Genomic DNA, 20736 nt, shown 5'->3' with positions numbered 1-20736 from the left:
TGCCGGGGGGGGGGGGGGGGGAGAGAGAACAGGTCGTTTTGTTCCTCGTTCAGCCGTTTTGTCGTCTTCCGTGTGGTTCTGCGAAGCATCGTGGCCTTGTGATGTTGGCGTTGAAATGTGTGGCAACACTTGTGGCTGGTTCTTAACATAGAAGATGCATTTCCAGAAAACCACGAACTGTAAGAGCAGAGTTAGGCCATTCGACCCATCCTGGCTGATCTATTTCCAACCCTGCAAACTCGGCTTTAAATACACCCAGCTGTCCGTCGCGATGAATTCCACAGATTCCCCACCGTCTGGGTTAAGAAGTTCCTCCTCGCTCGAAATGGATGTCCCTCTATTTTGAGGCTGTGCTGTCTGGTCCCAAACTCCATTTCATATCCACTGACTGTATAATTCAATGTCCGTGTGATAAATAAATGCATCTGATCTGAATTGAGATGGGGGAGGGCAAGAGAAACCTGGACTGCAGAGAGACCCTCATCAGAGGCAAATGGTGATTGTTCATTGTAGCATAATCACTAATAGCAAATCTATTTACAGTCAAGAAAGGCCACTCAGCCTATCAAAGGCTGTCAGCACCTCTGGCCGGGGGTGGTGGGGACTGGTGGTGAACAGATTGCAACATCCCCTCACCCCCGCCACACGGGTGAACCGTCATGTCTCAGTTATCCACTGAAAAACGAAAAGCATTATCCATGGGATCCGGAAAGTTCATTCCTCTGATTGGACAGGGGTGATTCGCAATGGCTCCGAGCATCTCCAGGGGCAGAAGAAGGGGTAGATGGGCTCAGTGAATGTGGCGGCGAAGGAGTGCAGCTTCTGTTTCCTGACAGCATCGTGGAAGGAGACAATACCCTCGTCGTAGTTCAGGAAGATGCCGATGAGGGCGACCTTCTCATTGATCTCCAAGTCTTCGTTTTTCACGTCCTTCACTTCATACCGGTCCCAGCTAAAGCTGATGCACCAGTAGCCTTCTTTTGGACACAGGGTGGCCCTGCCCTTGCGATCGACCGAACTCCTGGCCACCCCCAGGTCCCAGTTGGGGCACTCGGCCACCGACACCTCCCAGTAGTGTTTACCCGCCTCGAAGGCCTGCACGCCCAGGAGGAACGGGTACCGCTCAAACCTCTTGTCATTCTCAGTGACGTTGCGCCAGCCGCCCGCATCTCGGACAGCTGTCCCATCCTCAAACACCTCCAGGTTTCCATTGGCGGTCTCGGGGTCCAGGCGAACTGTGACTGTAAGTGGAGAGCCGTCAGAGTGGGGGGCAGGAATCTGGCCTCTCACATCCCCCTCCCACCCTAACCACATGCCTCTGGTGTTAGACGTTACTACCCTGGGAAAAAGATATTGTCTGTGCCTCTCATTAACCTCAATCAGATCTCCCCTCGGCATCTGCCACTCCAGTGAAAACAACCCACGACAGCAAACCAGGCAAACCTCTTCTGCACTCTCTCCAAAGCCTCAACATTCTTCCCATAATAAAGCAACCAAAACGGTTTGCAGTACTCCGGATGTGGCCAAACTGGGCTCTTGTGTTTATCTTCGCAATTTAACCTTCCTTTACACTTGCTCACATTTGAAACATCGCCTGTCAGTCTGTAAACTTTCCCTCACGGGGTAAACTTGTGTTTGTACAATCGCCTGTCAGTCTGTAAACTTACCCTCACAGGGTAAACTTGTGTCTGTACAATCGTTCTGTATTTTAGCTTTCAGTCATGTGGTATAGTTGTGTTTGTACAATCGCCTGTCAGCCTGTAAACTTTACGTCATCAGGTGACATTTGCTTGTTTAATCGCCTGTCACTATGTAAGCTTTCTGTGAAGGGGTAAACTTGTGTCTGTACAATCGTTCTGTATTTTAGCTTTCAGTCATGTGGTATAGTTGTGTTTGTACAATTGCCTGTCAGCCTGTAAACTTACCCTCACGGGGTAAACTTGTGTCTGTACAATCGTTCTGTATTTTAGCTTTCAGTCATGTGGTATAGTTGTGTTTGTACAATCGCCTGTCAGCCTGTAAACTTTACGTCATCAGGTGACATTTGCTTGTTTAATCGCCTGTCACTATGTAAGCTTTCTGTGAAGGGGTACACTTGTGTCTGTACAATCGCCTGTCACGCTGTAAACTTTCTATCACGGGGTATACTTGTGTCTGTACAATCACCTGTCACGCTGTAAACTTTGTCTGTGGAATACTTGTGTCTGTACAATCGCCTGTCACGCTGTAAACTTTGTCTGTGGAATACTTGTGTCTGTACAATCACCTGTCACGCTGTAAACTTTGTCTGTGGAATGCTTGTGTCTGTACAATCGCCTGTCACGCTGTAAACTTTGTCTGCAGAATACTTGTGTCTGTACAATCGCCTGTCACGCTGTAAACTTTCTATCATGGGGAATACTTGTGTCTGTACAATCACCTGTCACGCTGTAAACTTTGTCTGCAGAATACTTGTGTCTGTACAATCGCCTGTCACGCTGTAAACTTTGTCTGCGGAATACTTGTGTCTGTACAATCACCTGTCACGCTGTAAACTTTGTCTGCGGAATACTTGTGTCTGTACAATCACCTGTTTGTAAGACTTCACATGTCAGTCTGTAAACATTCTCTCATGGGGTAACCTGGTGTTTGTACAATCGTCTGTCAGTGTGTAAGCTTTCTGTCACGGGGTATACTTGTGTTTGTACAATCGTCCTGTCAGTTACCTTTCAGTCAGGAGGCACACTTGCATTTGTACAATCAACTATCAGTGTGTAAGCTTTCAGTCACGGGATAGACTTGAGTCTGTACAAATGTCTGACAGTGTGTAAGCTTTCAATCATGGGGTATACTGGTGTCTGTACAATCATCTGTCAGTCTGTAAGCTTTCAGTAATGGGGTAAACTTGAGTTTGTCTGTCTGTAAACATTCTGCCACGGTGTATACTCGTGTTTGGACAACGCCCATCAGACTGTAAACATTCCAACACGGTTCACACTGGTGTTCGTATAATTGTCTGTAAGTCAGTTTTATGTCACACAGAGTACTTGTGTCTTCATAATCGCTTGCCTGTTTGTACAGGTGTATACATGTGTTTGTACAATCACTTCAGTCTGTAAACTTTGGCACATGGACTAATGGTGTGTGTACAATTGCATGTCAGTCTGTAAACTTCCAGTTACTGACTATACTTATGACTGTACAATCACCTGAGTCTGTAAGCTTTCGGTTATGGGATATGCTTGTGTTTGTATAATTGCCTGTCAGTCTGTAAACTTTCTGTAATGGGGTATACTTGTGTTTGTACAATCGTCTGTCAGTGTGTAAGCTTTCAGTCATAGGGTAAACTTGTGTTTGTACAATTGCCTGTCAGTCTGTAAGCTTTATGTCACGTAGACTACCGGTGTGTGTACAATCGCATGTCAGTGTGTAAACTTTCACTCACAGGCTATACTTGTATTTATATGATTGCCTGTAAGTCTGTGAACTTCCCATCACGGGGTAAACTTCTGTTTGTACAATTGTCTGTCACGTTTGTAAGCTTTCCGTCACGGGGTATACATGTGTTTGTACAATCATCTGTAAGTGTGTAAGTGTTCAGTCACACGGTATACATTTGTTTGTACAATCGTCTGTAAGTGTGTAAACTTTCCGTCACGGGGTAAACTTCTGTTTGTACAATCGTCTGTCAAGTTTGTAAGCTTTCCGTCACGGGGTATACATGTGTTTGTACAATCATCTGTAAGTGTGTAAGCGTTTAGTCACAGGGTATACTTGTGTTTGTACAATTGTCTGTAGGTGTGTAAGCTTTCAGTAATGGGGTGTACTTGTGTCATACTGTAGCCAAGAAAGTTCACCAACACATCAGCTTCACCTGGCTAGGAGCAGTAGGATAGCTACCTATCAACCTCTGCTTTAAATACACCCAATGACACAGGCATCCGTGGCGATGAATTCCCCAGATTCTCCTCATCTGGCTGAAGGGATTTCTCTTCACCCTAGTTCTAAATGGATGCCGCTCTATTATGAGGTTGTGCACCCTGGCCCAAGACTCAACTACTATGGGAAATATCCTCACCACATCCAGTCTATCTAGGCCTTTGAGACCTCCCATTCTTCTGAACCTGGGCGAGTACAGGCCCAGAGACATCAAACACTCCTGATACAGTAACCCTTTCATTTCATGCGGCTGCTCTGGTCGATCTCTGATGCCAGCACATCCTTTCCTTGATCAGGGGCCCAAATCAGCTCACAATACTCTGTGTGCTGTGAAAAATGCCTTGTAAAGGCTCAGCACTGTATCCTTGCTTTTATATTCTAGTCCTCTCACATTCCGTACATGTCCCTCACCAGACTCAAACTGTAAATTAACCTTTCGGAAATCCCGCACAAGGACTCCCAAGTCCCTTTGCACCTGTTTTTTGTATCTTCTCTCCATTTAGAAAATAGTCAACACTTTCATTTCCTCTACCACAATATGACAATACATCTCCCAACTGCCGTTCCTTTGCCCATTCTCCTAATCAAAGTCCTTTTACAGCCTCTGTTTCCTCCAAACTACCTGCCCCTCCACCTATCTTCACATCATCCAGATACGTCAAAAGAATTGGCCCCAACACAGATCCCTGCGGAACACCAGTAGTCACTGGCAGCCAGCCAGACAGCCCCCTTTATTCCCACTCTTTGCCCCCTGCCAGTCAGCCACGGCTTTATCCGTGCTGGAATCTCTCCTGGAATACCACGGGCTCTTATCTTGTTCAGATGCAGAAGAACCCCGACTCAGTTTCCTAAAACCTAAATTCACTTAGCGGGAATCACTTTGGATGCTAGTGGAGAAAGGCGGCTTAATTACCACAAATCCCTTCCCCCACCCCCCAAACTCTCCCAGTTAAACATTAGAGTCTAATCCCACCCCTCCAGCTAGATTCTGAACCACCTCGAGAACAACAGCTTCATCAGAAGAGACATCACATTCCTGACACGAATCCACCCTCGCCTGTGATCCAGACTGGGAACTGCTCTCCCGATTGGTGCCCAGTCCCAGGTCACTCCCCACCACTCAGAATCCCCTCCCCCCAAATTAACTGTATTCTCCACTGTTCCTAGGAATCTCCACTGCCATGTTCGTGTCACCCCAGTAACACAACCCCCCCATCCCCCAGTGATCTCTCCCCCACTGCCATGTTCCTGTCACCCCAGTAACACAACCCCCCCATCCCCCAGTGATCCCTCCCCCACTGCCATGTTCCTGTCACCCCAGTAACACAACCCCCCCATCCCCCAGTGATCCCTCCCCCACTGCCATGTTCCTGTCACCCCAGTAACACAACCCCCCCATCCTCCAGTGATCCCTCCCCCACTGCCTTGCCTTAAACGCAGCTTGTCACCCTTGGGTTTCTACAACATGTCACCCCTCCCACCTCCCGCTCCCTGCTTCAGTTCCTATGGGAGGGGTTATCAGGCCACCATCACCCCCACAACACACCCCGACGCATCAGGCCTACCTGCACATCGTAACATCTTTTCCCACTCTGGAAGAGAGGGTGGGGGTAGGGGAGAGAGAGGAGAGAAAAGAAAACAGTATTACTGTTGTCAGAATACAGAGCGGCCACTCGGCCCATCCAGTTCTGCTGGATCCCCAGTCGGTTCCAAAGATGTACAGGTTAGGGCAGGCAATGGGGATGTGGCGACATATAACATAGCAGCAGATATGGCCACTTGGCCCATCAAGGATGCTCCGCCATTCCATCATGGCTGATTTATCCCTCTCAACCACATTCTCCTGCCTTCTTCCTCTAATCTTTGACACCCCAAGTACCTATCAATATTCACTTTAAATATACTCAATGATGTGGCCTCAGTTATATTTAGAATGGTTATATTAATAGATAAAGGATGTTAATTTAGAGATACAGCACAGTAACAAAGCATCTGGCCCAATGAGTTCATACTGTCCAATTACACCCAGTGGACAATTCACCATGGTAACGGGCCTACTCTGTCCAATTACACCCAGTGGACAATTCACCATGTAACAGGTCTGTCTGGCCCAATGAGCCCATACTGTCCAATTACACCCAGTGGACAATTCACCGTGGTAATGGGCCTACTCTGTTCAATTACACCCAGTGGACAATTCACCATGGTAATGGGCCTACTCTGTCCAACTACACCCAGTGGACAATTCACCATGGTAACGGGCCTACTCTGTTCAATTACACCCAGTGGACAATTCACCGTGGTAACGGGCCTACTCTGTTCAATTACACCCAGTGAACAATTCACCATGGTAACAGGTCCATCTGGCCCAATGAGCCCATACTGTCCAATTACACCCAGTGGACAATTCACCATGGTAATGGGCCTACTCTGTCCAACTACACCCAGTGGACAATTCACCATGGTAACGGGCCTACTCTGTCCAATTACACCCAGTGGACAATTCACCATGGTAACGGGCCTACTCTGTCCAATTACACCCAGTGGACAATTCACCGTGGTAACGGGTCTACTCTGTTCAATTACACCCAGTGAACAATTCACCATGGTAACAGGTCCATCTGGCCCAATGAGCCCATACTGTCCAATTACACCCAGTGGACAATTCACCATGGTAACGGGCCTACTCTGTCCAATTACACCCAATGGACAATTCACCATGGTAACGGGCCTACTCTGTCCAATTACACCCAGTGGACAATTCACCGTGGTAACGGGCCTACTCTGTCCAACTACACCCAGTGGACAATTCACCGTGGTAACGGGCCTACTCTGTCCAATTACACCCAATGGACAATTCACCGTGGTAACGGGCCTACTCTGTTCAATTACACCCAGTGAACAATTCACCATGTAACAGGTGTGTCTGGCCCAATGAGCCCATACTGCCCAATTACACCCAGTGGACAATTCACCGTGGTAATGGGCCTACTCTGTCCAATTACACCCAGTGGACAATTCACCGTGGTAACAGGTCTGTCTGGCCCAATGAGCCCATACTGCCCAATTACACCCAGTGGACAATTCACCGTGGTAACGGGCCTACTCTGTCCAATTACACCCAGTGGACAATTCACCATGGTAACGGGCCTACTCTGTCCAACTACACCCAGTGGACAATTCACCGTGGTAACGGGCCTACTCTGTCCAATTACACCCAATGGACAATTCACCATGTTAACGGGCCTACTCTGTCCAATTACACCCAGTGGACAATTCACCGTGGTAACGGGCCTACTCTGTCCAACTACACCCAGTGGACAATTCACCATGGTAACGGGCCTACTCTGTCCAATTACACCCAGTGGACAATTCACCATGGTAACGGGCCTACTCTGTCCAATTACACCCAGTGGACAATTCACCGCGGTAACGGGCCTACTCTGTCCAATTACACCCAATGAACAATTCACCATGTAACAGGTCTGTCTGGCCCAATGAGCCCATACTGCCCAATTACACCCAGTGGACAATTCACCGTGGTAATGGGCCTACTCTGTCCAATTACACCCAGTGGACAATTCACCGTGGTAACGGGCCTACTCTGTCCAACTACACCCAGTGGACAATTCACCGTGGTAACGGGTCTGTCTGGCCCAATGAGCCCATACTGCCCAATTACACCCAGTGGACAATTCACCATGGTAACAGGTCTGTCTGGCCCAATGAGCCCATACTGCCCAATTACACCCAGTGGACAATTCACCGCGGGTAACGGGCCTACTCTGTCCAATTACACCCAATGAACAATTCACCATGTAACAGGTCTGTCTGGCCCAATGAGCCCATACTGCCCAATTACACCCAGTGGACAATTCACCGTGGTAATGGGCCTACTCTGTCCAATTACACCCAGTGGACAATTCACCATGGTAACAGGTCTGTCTGGCCCAATGAGCCCATACTGCCCAATTACACCCAGTGGACAATTCACCGTGGTAATGGGCCTACTCTGTCCAATTACACCCAGTGAACAATTCACCATGGTAACAGGTCTGTCTGGCCCAATGAGCCCATACTGTCCAATTACACCCAGTGGACAATTCACCATGGTAACAGGTCTGTCTGGCCCAATGAGCCTGCACTGCCCAATTACACCTAGTGGACAATTCACCTACCAACCGGTACGACTTTGGACCGTGGGAGGAAACCGAAGTGGTCACTAGAATGCAGACAATGATAAGAATTGAACCTGGGTCGCTGGTACTTCTTGGATCCTGTTGGTCATTGTCATAAAACAATGCACTTCACTGTGTCTTGAAGTACGTAGAACAAATACATCTAATCTTTAAACCTTTGGCGTTGTTGACCAATTTTAATTCTGGTTTCCAGCATTTTGCTGCCCCACCCCACTCCTTTCACCTTCTCCACTGGAAGAGCTGGTTTTGACAACAGCGACCCTGTTGGGCAGGGCCTACCCACAGCAGATACTGGGACCAGGCATCTCAAGGGCCAAGTGGAGTAAAGAATGAACAGGGCAGGTGCTGATGGCCTTAAAAGCACATTACAGCGCAGAAAGAGAGCACACACAAAACGCTGGAGGAACTGAGCAGGTCGTGCAGCAGCCATGGAGAGGGCAAGCACCTTTCATCAGGACTGCACAGAAAGGGGGCAAAGGCAGTGGAAGAGGAGGCGGGCAAGCTGGCAGGAGATGGGTGAGGCCAGGTGAGGTGGAAGATGGGGAGAGGATGAAGTAAGAATTTGGGAGGTAGACCTAAAGGAGGAGGAATCTGACAGAAGAGAGTGGACCATGGGAGAAAGGGAAGGAGGAGGGGAACCAGAGGGAGGGTTGGGCAGGTGAAGAGAAGGGGGCGAGAGGGAAATCAAAGTGGGGAATAGAAAAAAAGAGAAGGGGAGAAATCACTGGAAGTTCGGAATAAGCTTTGCAGCATACGGAATAAGGTGGACGAACTCAAGACACATTTAGAGATTTGTCAGTGTGACACTGAGCATCACTGAACCGTGGCTGAAAGAAGGCCATAGTTGGGAGTTTAACATCAAAGGATTTACTTTATATCGAAAGGACAGGCAGGATAGCATAGGTGGTGGTGTGGCTCTGTTGGTGAGAGGGAATAACATCGTTAGAAAGAGGTGACATAGGGTCAGAGAATGTTGAATCTTTGTGGGTGGAGTGAAGAAATTGCAAGGGTAAAAAAAAACAAAATGGGAATCATATATAGACCAGCAAATAGAAGCTGGAAAGGGCATGTGATAAGGGTAATGTCACAATTGTAATGGGGGACTTCAATACTCAAGGGGACTGGGAAACTCAAGTTGATGTCAGATCGCAAGAGGGGGAATTTGTTGGATGCTAATGAGATGGCTTTTTAGAGCAGCTTGTCCTCAAGCCTACTCGGGGAAAGGCTTCTTAGATTGGGTGTTGTGTAACAACCCAGATCTAATTAGGGAGCTTAATGTAAAGGAACCCTTAGGAGACAGTGATTATAATATGGTTGAATTCATACTTCAGTTTGAGAGGGAGAAGCGTAAGTCACATGTATCAGTATCACAATGGAATAATGGGAATTACAGAGGCATGAGAGAGGAGCTTGCCCAGGTGGTTTGGAGGAGGATACTGGAGGGGATGACGGCAGAGCAGAGATGGTTGAAGTTTCCGGGAATAGTTCACAAGGCACAGAATGTCCCACAGAAGTTTTTCTCAAATGGCAGGGCCAGGCAACTGTGGCTGACAAGGGAAGTTTAGGACTGCATAAAAGCCAAGGAAAGGGCATATAATGTAGCAAAAGTATGTGGGAAGTTGGATGATTGGGAGATTTTTAAATCCAACAAAAAGGCCATAAAAAGGGAAAAGATGAAATATGAGGGCAGACTAGCCAATAAAATAAAGGACAATGCTAAAAGTTTTTTCAGATATACAAAGAGTAAAAGGGAGGTGACAGTTGATATTGGACCACTGGAAAATGATGCTAGTGAGGTAGTAATGGGGGGCAAAATGAGTACTTTTCATCTGTCTTCACCGTGGAAGTCACTAGCAATGCGACAAGAGATCAGTGAGTGTCAGGGAGCAGGAGTGAGTGCCATTGCTATTACAAAGGAAAATGTGCTAGGCAAACTGAAAGTTGGATAAGTCACCTGGACCAGAAAGACTACATCCCAGACTGATAGAAGTTGTTGAAGAGATAAAGGATGAATTGGTCATGATGTCTCAAGAATCACTTGATTCTGGTGTGGTCCCAGAGGACTGGAAGATTGCAAATGTCACTCTGCTCTTTGAGGAGGAAGGAAGAGAAAAGAAAGGAAATTACAGGCCAGTTAGTCTTACTTCAGTGGTTGGAAAAGTGTTGGGAGTCTATTAAGGATAAGGTTTCAGGGTACTTGGAGATTAATGATAAAATAATTCAAAGTCAGCATGGCTTCTGTAAAGGGAAATCTTGCCTGACAAATCTGTTAGGAGTTCTTTGAGGAAGTAACAAGCAGGGTGGACAAAGCAGAGGCTGCTCAACAAGATAAGGTCCAATGGAGTTACAGGAAAGATACTGGCATAGATAGTGCAATGGCTGACAGGCAGCAGCCAGCAAGTGGGAATAAAGATTGGCTACCAGTGACTAGTGGTGTTCCTCAGGGGTCAGTATTAGGACTGCTACTTTTCACATTGTTTGTCAGTGATTTAGATAATGGAATTGGTGGCTTTGTAGCAAAGTTTGACATGCTACAGGTAGTGCTGAGAAGGTAATGCGATTTCAGAAGGACAGACAAATTGGAAGAATGGGCAAAAATGTGGCAGATGGAATACAGTGTTGGGAAATGTATGATAATGCATTTTGGTTAAAGGAACAATAATGTAGACTATTATCTAAATGGGGAGAAAATTCAAACATCAGAGGTGCAGAGGGGCATTAATTTCAAGGGGAATAGAATTTAAAAAGCAAGGAGTTAATGCTGAGGCTTTATAAGACACTAGTCAGGCCACACTTGGTGTATTGTCAACAGTTTTGGGCCTCATATCTCAGAAAGGATGTGTTGTCATTGGAGAGAGTCCAGAGGAGATTCACGAGGATGATTCTGGGAATAAAGGGGAGAAGCGTTTGGCAGCTTTGGGCCTGTACTCACTGGAATTTAGAAGAATGCGTGGAGATCTCATTGAAAGAGACTGAGTGTTGAAAGGACTAGATAGGGTGGATGTGGAGAGGATGTTTCCTCTGGTGGAGGTGTCCAGAACTGGAGGGCACAGCCTCAAACTTCAGAGGTGACCTTTTAGAACAGAGGAAAGGAGGAATGTTTCTAGCAAAGAGTGGTGAATCTATGGAATGCTCTGCCAGACTGCGGAGGAGGCCAAGTCCGTGGGTATATTTAAAGTGGATGTTGATAAGGTTCCTGATTGGTCGGGGCATCAAGGGATAAGGTGAGAGAGCAGGTGTACGAGGTTGAATGGGATCCAGGATCAGCCATGGTGAAACGATGGAGCGGACTCGATGGGCTGAATGGCCTAATTCTGCTATGTCTTAAGGAAGTTAGAGAAATCAATGTTCATGCTGTCAGGTTGGAGGCTATTCCGACAGAATATGCTCGGCGACTTGAGGAAAAACCCCTGCGCACTGACAAAATCTTGCAGGTGGAATTTAATGCAGACAAGTGTGAGGTGTTGCACTTTGGGAGGATCGAGCAGGACAGTGAGCGGTAGGCCACGATGGAGTGCAGCAGAGCAGACACAGAGACTCTGAGATAGGCAAATGGATGAGAGAGAAATGGAGGGCTACGTGGGAGGGAAGGACTAGATTGTTCTTGGACTGTTACGAGTTGGGCTAGGCACAACATTCTGGGCCAAAGGGCCTGTGCCATTCTATGTTCTATGACTTCCAAAAGCAGCTTACCTATGGAGTGGAGGAGTGCATCGTACTCTGAAAGAGAGAGAGAGATTGCATTAGAGTTTGATCGGTTCACTATGAATGCACTTCTGGTAATCTCCCAGTCACCGTGCCAGCCATATCACCACCAAACTCTGTCTCCTTACCCCACCACACGCCCCTCAACCTCATCGCAATCCCCGGGCAGAGTGCTCTCTCAACACTGTGGCAGAGGACAGGTTACTCACACCACCAGCAAATACACAAAGGTTTGGGGCCAGAATGACTCGTACCTGATTTTGCAGCGAGCTTTTGTTTTTCTGAAAGAAAAAAGGATATACAGTATATTAAACTCCAAATCAAAAATACAAGAGATTCTGCAGATGCTGGAGACCTGGAGCAACACACACAAAATGCTGGAGGAACTCGACAGGTCAGGCAGTGTCTATGGAGAGGATACGCTACCTCACCTCACTTGCCAAGTTCTTCCAAGTGTGTCTGTGTCTGCATCTCAGGATCTGTGTGTGATTAAACCCCAAAACCCAGTTTCTGCTCCCATGGCCATTACAGACCACATGTCCCCAAACCCCGCAAGACACTCAGGGAATTCCAACCCAAATCTTGTCCCAGCACCAACACCTCTCTGCCCCCCAAGGCTGCAGTCCCCGACTCTCCGAGCCAGGGTAAAGGGACAGGCTGGTGAGCACACCACTCCAGGTGTGGGGTGCCGTCTCTATTATGTTGTATCACTGTCACCAGAGAACAGGATGAGTAGGCCATTTGGCCCCTTGAACCTGTCCTAGAATTCAACACCATCATGGCTCTCCTGCCCGATTTTATTCAATAAGATTGAGGAATTTGCAAGGATGTTGCCGGGACTTGAAGACCTGAGTTATAGGGAAAGGTGACAAGGCTAGGACTTTATTCCCTGGAGTGCGGAGAGATTTGAGAGGTATACACAATTATGAGGGGTATCGATAGGGTAAATGCGACCAGGATTTTTCCACTGAAGTTGGGTGAGACTAAAACTAGAGGTCAAGGGTTAAGGGTGAAAGGGGATCATGAGGGTGAATGTCTTCAGTCGGAGGGTGGTGAGAATGTGAAGTGTTGGATAGAGGTTCGATTTAGACTGTACGATATAGGAGTGGAATTAGGCCATTGGCTTATCAGATCTGCTTCACCGTTTCCTCATGGCTGGTCCATTTCCTCTGCCTTCTCCCCGTGTCCCTTCATGCCCTGACTAATCAAGAATCTGTCAACCTCTCCCTCAAATATACCCAGTGACTTGACCTCCACAGCCGCTTGTGGCAACGAATCCCACAGATTCACCACCCTCAGGCTGAAGAAATTCCTCGTCAGCTTCGTTCTAATTGGACATCCCTCTATTCTGAGGCTGTGCCCTCTGGTCCTAGACTCCCCCACTATAGGAAACATCCTCTCCACATCCACTCTATCTGTGTCCTTTGGTCCTAGACCCCACCACAATAGGAAACATCCTCTCCACATCCACTCTATCTGTGTCCTCTGGTCCTAGACTCCCCCACTATAGGAAACATCCTCTCCACATCCACTCTATCTGTGTCCTCTGGTCCTAGACCCCACCACAATAGGAAACATCCTCTCCACATCCACTCTATCTGTGTCCTCTGGTCCTAGACTCCCCCACTATAGGAAACATCCTCTCCACATCCACTCTATCTGTGCCCTCTGGTCCTAGACTCCCCCACTATAGGAAACATCCTCTCCACATCCACTCTATCTGTGTCCTTTGGTCCTAGACCCCACCACAATAGGAAACATCCTCTCCACATCCACTCTATCTGTGTCCTCTGGTCCTAGACTCCCCCACTATAGGAAACATCCTCTCCACATCCACTCTATCTGTGTCCTCTGGTCCTAGACCCCACCACAATAGGAAACATCCTCTCCACATCCACTCTATCTGTGTCCTCTGGTCCTAGACTCCCCCACTATAGGAAACATCCTCTCCACATCCACTCTATCTGTGTCCTCTGGTCCTAGACCCCACCACAATAGGAAACATCCTCTCCACATCCACTCTATCTGTGTCCTCTGGTCTTAGACTCCCCCACTATAGGAAACATCCTCTCCACATCCACTCTATCTGTGTCCACTGGTCCTAGACCCCACCACAATAGGAAACATCCTCTCCACATCCACTCTGTGTCCTCTGGTCCTAGACTCCCCCACTATAGGAAACATCCTCTCCACATCCACTCTATCTGTGTCCTCTGGTATTACACTCCCCCACTATAGGAAACATCCTCTCCACACCAAATCTATCTGTGTCCTCTGGTCCTAGACTTCCCCGCTATAGAAAACATCCTCTCCACATCAACTCTATCTGTGCCCTCTGGTCCTAGACTCCCCCACTATAGGAAACATCCTCTCCACACCCACTCTATCTGTGTCCCTTGGTCCTAGACTCCCCCACTATAGGAAACATCCTCTCCACATCCACTCTATCTGTGTCCTCTGGTCCTAGACCCCACCACAATAGGAAACATCCTCTCCACATCCACTCTATCTGTGTCCTCTGGTCCTAGACTCCCCCGCTATAGGAAACATCCTCTCCACACCCACTCTATCTGTGTCCTCTGGTCCTAGACTTCCCCGCTATAGAAAACATCCTCTCCACATCAACTCTATCTGTGCCCTCTGGTCCTAGACTCCCCCACTATAGGAAACATCCTCTCCACATCCACTCTATCTGTGTCCTCTGGTCCTAGACTCCCCCACCATAGGAAACATCCTCTCCACACCCACTCTATCTGTGTCCTCTGGTCCTAGACTTCCCCGCTATAGAAAACATCCTCTCCACATCCACTCTATCTGTGTCCTCTGGTCCTAGACTCCCCCACTATAGGAAACAGCCTCTCCACATCCACTCTATCTGTGTCCTCTGGTCCTAGACTCCCCCACTATAGGAAACAGCCTCTCCACATCCACTCTATTGAAGCTTCTCAACATTTGATAGGTTTCTTCTGAATTCCACTGAGTCCAGGCCCAGAGTCATCAATCAGTCCTCATATGGTAACCGTGCCATTCCCAGAATCATTCTCATGAACTACCCCTGAACCCTCTCCAATGTCAGTACATCCTTCGTTAGATAAGGAACCCATAACTGCTCACAGTACTCCAAGTGAGGCCTTATCAGAGACTTCAACCGTTTCACCATTTGGATAGGGTATGGAGGGCTACGAACCAGCTATTTGTTGATGGGACTCTACAGAATAACATTCTGTCACTGATTTGATGGGCTGAATGGCCTGTTACTGTGCTGTAGTTTTCTATAATTCCATCTCATCCTGCGCTGGACCCACCCCGATTCTGCAAACGCTCAGGAAGGCAATTGTTAGAGGGATTGAATTTAAGAGCAGGGAGGTTATGCTGCAACTGGACAGGGCAGAGGTCGGGCCACAGCTGGAGTACTGTGGGCAGTTAACCGGACAGGACAGAGGTCGGGCCACAGCTGGAGTACTGTGGGCAGTTAACCGGACAGGACAGAGGTCGGGCCACAGCTGGAGTACTGTGGGCAGTTAACCGGACAGGACAGAGGTCGGGCCACAGCTGGAGTACTGTGGGCAGTTAACCGGACAGGACAGAGGTCGGGCCACAGCTGGAGTACTGTGGGCAGTTAACCGGACAGGACAGAGGTCGGGCCACAGCTGGAGTACTGCGGGCAGTTAACCGGACAGGACAGAGGTCAGGCCACAGCTGGAGTACTGCGGGCAGTTAACCGGACAGGACAGAGGTCAGGCCACAGCTGGAGTACTGTGGGCAGTTAACCGGACAGGACAGAGGTCAGGCCACAGCTGGAGTACTGTGGGCAGTTAACCGGACAGGACAGAGGTCAGGCCACAGCTGGAGTACTGTGGGCAGTTAACCGGACAGAGGTCGGGCCACAGCTGGAGTACTGCGGGCAGTTAACCGGACAGGACAGAGGTCGGGCCACAGCTGGAGTACTGCGGGCAGTTAACCGGACAGGACAGAGGTCAGGCCACAGCTGGAGTACTGTGGGCAGTTAACCGGACAGGACAGAGGTCGGGCCACAGCTGGAGTACTGTGGGCAGTTAACCGGACAGGACAGAGGTCGGGCCACAGCTGGAGTACTGTGGGCAGTTAACCGGACAGGACAGAGGTCGGGCCACAGCTGGAGTACTGTGGGCAGTTAACCGGACAGGACAGAGGTCGGGCCACAGCTGGAGTACTGTGGGCAGTTAACCGGACAGGACAGAGGTCAGGCCATAGCTGGAGTACTGTGGGCAGTTAACCGGACAGGACAGAGGTCGGGCCACAGCTGGAGTACTGTGGGCAGTTAACCGGACAGAGGTCGGGCCACAGCTGGAGTACTGCGGGCAGTTAACCGGACAGAGGTCGGGCCACAGCTGGAGTACTGCGGGCAGTTAACCGGACAGAGGTCAGGCTACAGCTGGAGTACTGCGGGCAGTTAACCGGACAGAGGTCGGGCCACAGCTGGAGTACTGCGGGCAGTTAACCGGACAGAGGTCGGGCCACAGCTGGAGTACTGCGGGCAGTTAACCGGACAGAGGTCGGGCCACAGCTGGAGTACTGTGGGCAGTTAACCGGACAGGACAGAGGTCAGGCCACAGCTGGAGTACTGTGGGCAGTTAACCGGACAGGACAGAGGTCGGGCCACAGCTGGAGTACTGTGGGCAGATAACCGGACAGGACAGAGGTCGGGCCACAGCTGGAGTACTGTGGGCAGTTAACCGGACAGGACAGAGGTCGGGCCACAGCTGGAGTACTGTGGGCAGTTAACCGGACAGGACAGAGGTCGGGCCACAGCTGGAGTACTGTGGGCAGTTAACCGGACAGGACAGAGGTCGGGCCACAGCTGGAGTACTGCGGGCAGTTAACCGGACAGGACAGAGGTCAGGCCACAGCTGGAGTACTGCGGGCAGTTAACCGGACAGGACAGAGGTCAGGCCACAGCTGGAGTACTGTGGGCAGTTAACCGGACAGGACAGAGGTCAGGCCATAGCTGGAGTACTGTGGGCAGTTAACCGGACAGGACAGAGGTCGGGCCACAGCTGGAGTACTGTGGGCAGTTAACCGGACAGAGGTCGGGCCACAGCTGGAGTACTGCGGGCAGTTAACCGGACAGAGGTCGGGCCACAGCTGGAGTACTGCGGGCAGTTAACCGGACAGAGGTCAGGCTACAGCTGGAGTACTGCGGGCAGTTAACCGGACAGAGGTCGGGCCACAGCTGGAGTACTGCGGGCAGTTAACCGGACAGAGGTCGGGCCACAGCTGGAGTACTGCGGGCAGTTAACCGGACAGAGGTCGGGCCACAGCTGGAGTACTGTGGGCAGTTAACCGGACAGGACAGAGGTCAGGCCACAGCTGGAGTACTGTGGGCAGTTAACCGGACAGGACAGAGGTCGGGCCACAGCTAGAGTACTGTGGGCAGTTAACCGGACAGGACAGAGGTCAGGCCACAGCTGGAGTACTGTGGGCAGTTAACCGGACAGGACAGAGGTCAGGCCACAGCTGGAGTACTGTGGGCAGTTAACCGGACAGGACAGAGGTCAGGCCACAGCTGGAGTACTGTGGACAGTTAACCGGACAGGACAGAGGTCAGGCCACAGCTGGAGTACTGTGGGCAGTTAACCGGACAGGACAGAGGTCAGGCCACAGCTGGAGTACTGCGGGCAGTTAACCGGACAGGACAGAGGTCAGGCCACAGCTGGAGTACTGCGGGCAGTTAACCGGACAGAGGTCAGGCCACAGCTAGAGTACTGTGGGCAGTTAACCGGACAGGACAGAGGTCAGGCCACAGCTGGAGTACTGTGGGTAGTTAACCGGACAGGACAGAGGTCAGGCCACAGCTGGAGGACTGCGGGCAGTTAACCGGACAGAGGTCAGGCCACAGCTGGAGTACTGCGGGCAGTTAACCGGACAGAGGTCAGGCCACAGCTGGAGTACTGCAGGCAGTTAACCGGACAGAGGTCAGGCCACAGCTGGAGTACTGCGGGCAGTTCTGCTCTCGAGGAAAGACATACTGGCTTTGGGGGTGGTGGTCAATTCCCGAGATGACTACTGGTGATCAGTGGTGTCTGACAGCGAACACTTTTCACATTATTTCTCAGTGATGAGGATGATGGAATTTACGGGTTTGTGGCCAGGTTTGCAGACAATACAAAGATAGGTGGAGGGGCAGAGAGTCTGCAGAGGACTGAGACAGTTTAGGAGAACAGGCAAAAAGGCAAATGAAATCTCGTACAGTGAAGTATATGTCACATGGTAGATAAAGGTGCAGACTATTTTATAAACGTGGAGAAAAATCAGAGGTGCAAGAAGATTTGAGAGTCCTTGTGCGGAATTTAATTTGCAGGTTAGGTCGGTGGTGAGGAAGGCAAATGCAATGTTAGCATTCATTTCGAGAGGACTAGAATATAAAAACAAGGATGTAATGTTGAGGCTTTGGTCGGACTTGGAGTACTGTGAGCAGTTTTAGGCCTCATATCTAAGAAAGAATGTACTGACTTTGGAGAGGGTCCAGACAAGGTTCACAATAATGACTCCGTGAACAGAAGCGTTAATGCCTGAGACGGCTCTGGGCCTGTACTCACTGGGGTTTACGGGGGGAGATCTCACTGAAACCTACTGAGTGTTGAAAGGCCTGGATAGAGTGGATGTTTCCTATAGTGGGGGAGTCCAAGACCAGAGGGCAAAGTCCGTTTCAATCAGAGATGAGGAGGAATTCCTTTATCCAGCGGGTGGAGAACCTGTGGCTGTAGAAGCCAAGTCATCGAGTACATTTAATGCCAAGGTTGATCGGTTCTCGATCAGACAGGGCACCAGAAGTTACAGGGAGAAGGCAGAGAATGGGTGGAGAGGGACAATAAATCAGCTATGATGGAATGGCAGAGCTGACTTGATTAGCTGTGTCTTATGGTCTTAAAGTCTTATGACGTGTTTAGCCTACGAGGAGAGACTGGGATTATATTCTCTAGAATTCAGAAGAATGAGAGGGGACCTTTTCGAAACATAACATGATGAAAGAGGCTGTAAGGCTGCTTCAGCTGGTAAGTGAGACTAGAACTAGGGGACACATCCTCGAGATTCTCTGTGTCCATCCTGAACAGAGTTTCATACAACGTAGAAAGCAGATGCCCTCCCTGGGGTAACTGTCGTTGACTCTCCCTCACACTTCACCGGCTGTGCTCGAAGCCTTTGTCAACTGATACTCGAGTGGCTTGAGGAGAGGGCATTCACCCCAGCCCACCCCTCCTCTTCCCTTGCCATCCCCTCCACCGTGTCTGTCCCAGAACCACTCCTTACCCATCTCTTGCAGCAAGTTTTTCTTCTCTGAAACAGAGACGGACAATAATCAGTCACGCAGCCGAGCAGCGCAGTGCCCCGCAGGAACGGCCCTCGGTCCCAATGCACTCCAGCCAACTCCGCAAACCCAACAAACTGTGCGGTCTCCCCCACGATCCGGACTCACCTTAAACCCATGCCCAACATCAAACACAGACCAGCCCAGGAACCGGCCCTTCACCCAGAATTGTGCCAAACCCATTAAATTAGTAATCAAAGGGACAACTAAACTAACCCCTCTGTCTACAGTGTCCATATCCCTCCACTTTCCTCACATTTGTGTGCCTGTATAAACATCTCTCAGAAGTCTCTAATGTATCCGCATCTCCCACCACAGACAGCACCCTCCACTCTCTGTGTAAGAGAAAAAGCACTTGCTCCTGACATCTCCTTTGAAATTCCCCCCCCTCACCTTAAATACATGCCCTCTGGTATTAGACTTTTCACCCCTGGGAAAAAGATGCTCTCTGTGCCTCTCATAACCTTATAGACCTCTATCGGATCTCCCCTCAGCCTCTGACGTGCCCTCTAATCCAGACGGCATCCTAGTGAACCTCGTCTGCACCCGCTCCAAAGCCTCAACATTGTTCTGGGCGACCAGAGCCGTGTGCAATTCTCCAGATGTGGCCCAACTGGAGTTTTATAAAGCTGCAACATAATGTGCTGACGTTTTAAACTCAACATCTTGACGAACAAACGCACACTTACCCTGCTGTGCCCAAATCTTTTCTTGTTCTGCAAAGGGGAGAAAAGAAAGAGAGAAGATAAATTACTGTTTACCAGGACTCACTGGTCAGTGGGTGAAATGTCTAACGTTTACCAGGACTCACTGGTCAGTGGGTTAACTGTCTAACGGACACCAGGACTCTCTGGTCAGTGGGTTAACTGTCTAACGGACACCAGGACTCTCTGGTCAGTGGGTTAACTGTCTAACGGACACCAGGACTCGCTTGACAGTGGGTTAACTGTCTAACGGACACCAGGACTCTCTGGTCAGTGGGTTAACTGTCTAATGGACACCAGTACTCTCTGGTCAGTAGATTAACTGACAAACACCCATATCTTAGATTGGGTGCTGTGTAATTATCCAGATTATGTTAGGGAACTTAAGGTAAAGGCACCCTTAGGACTCTTGTGATCATAATATGATTGAATTTATCCTACAATTTGACTGGGAGAAGCACAAGTCATGTGTCTTAGCATCACAATAGAATAAAGGGAATTTCTGAGCACTAGAGAGGAGCTTACCCAAGTGGAGTGTGATACTGGCAGAGATGACGGCAGAGCAGAGGTGGCTGAAGTTTCTGGAAATAGTTCACAAGGTGCAGGATAGGTACTTCCACAGAAAAACATTCCCAAATGGCAGCCGTGGCTGACAAGGGAAGTTAAGGACTGCATAAAAGCCAAGGCAAGGGACATAAGGCAGCAAGAGTGGGAAGTTGGATGGTTGAAAAGCTTTTAATATCCAACAAAAGGCAACTAAAGAAGCTATAAGAGGAGAAAAGATGAAATACGAGGACTAGACAATAACATAAAGCAGGGTACTAAAATTTTTTTAGTTATTTAAAGAGTTGATATTAGATCA

General features: G+C 49.3%; 1 protein-coding gene and 1 long non-coding RNA gene across 3 annotated transcripts in view; both read right to left on the bottom strand.

The window, feature by feature from the left end:
• LOC140719860 (butyrophilin subfamily 2 member A1-like) overlaps positions 1-20736 on the bottom strand; it is a 55912-nt gene continuing 35176 nt past the window's right edge. The window contains exons 8-13 of the mRNA XM_073034786.1: positions 19860-19886; positions 19113-19139; positions 12077-12103; positions 11811-11837; positions 5484-5510; positions 1-1241 (exon numbers count right to left, since the gene is read on the bottom strand). Coding sequence (XP_072890887.1) covers positions 715-1241; positions 5484-5510; positions 11811-11837; positions 12077-12103; positions 19113-19139; positions 19860-19886 — 662 coding nt within the window. The 3' untranslated portion in view covers positions 1-714. The remainder of the gene's footprint in view (positions 1242-5483; positions 5511-11810; positions 11838-12076; positions 12104-19112; positions 19140-19859; positions 19887-20736) is intronic.
• On the bottom strand, positions 1248-5102 carry LOC140719868 (uncharacterized). Of its 2 annotated transcripts, XR_012097035.1 has the most exons (4): positions 2061-5102; positions 1803-2008; positions 1648-1750; positions 1248-1594 (listed from the first exon to the last, which is right to left on the bottom strand). It is a non-coding gene; the product is annotated as an uncharacterized lncRNA (long non-coding RNA). The 2 variants fall into 2 exon arrangements; XR_012097034.1 differs by having other exon boundaries at positions 1648-2008.

This window comes from Hemitrygon akajei, chromosome 2 (genome assembly GCF_048418815.1).
Source record: "Hemitrygon akajei chromosome 2, sHemAka1.3, whole genome shotgun sequence".
NCBI lineage: Eukaryota > Metazoa > Chordata > Chondrichthyes > Myliobatiformes > Dasyatidae > Hemitrygon > Hemitrygon akajei.
This window is presented reverse-complemented; position numbering and strand designations above follow the sequence as displayed.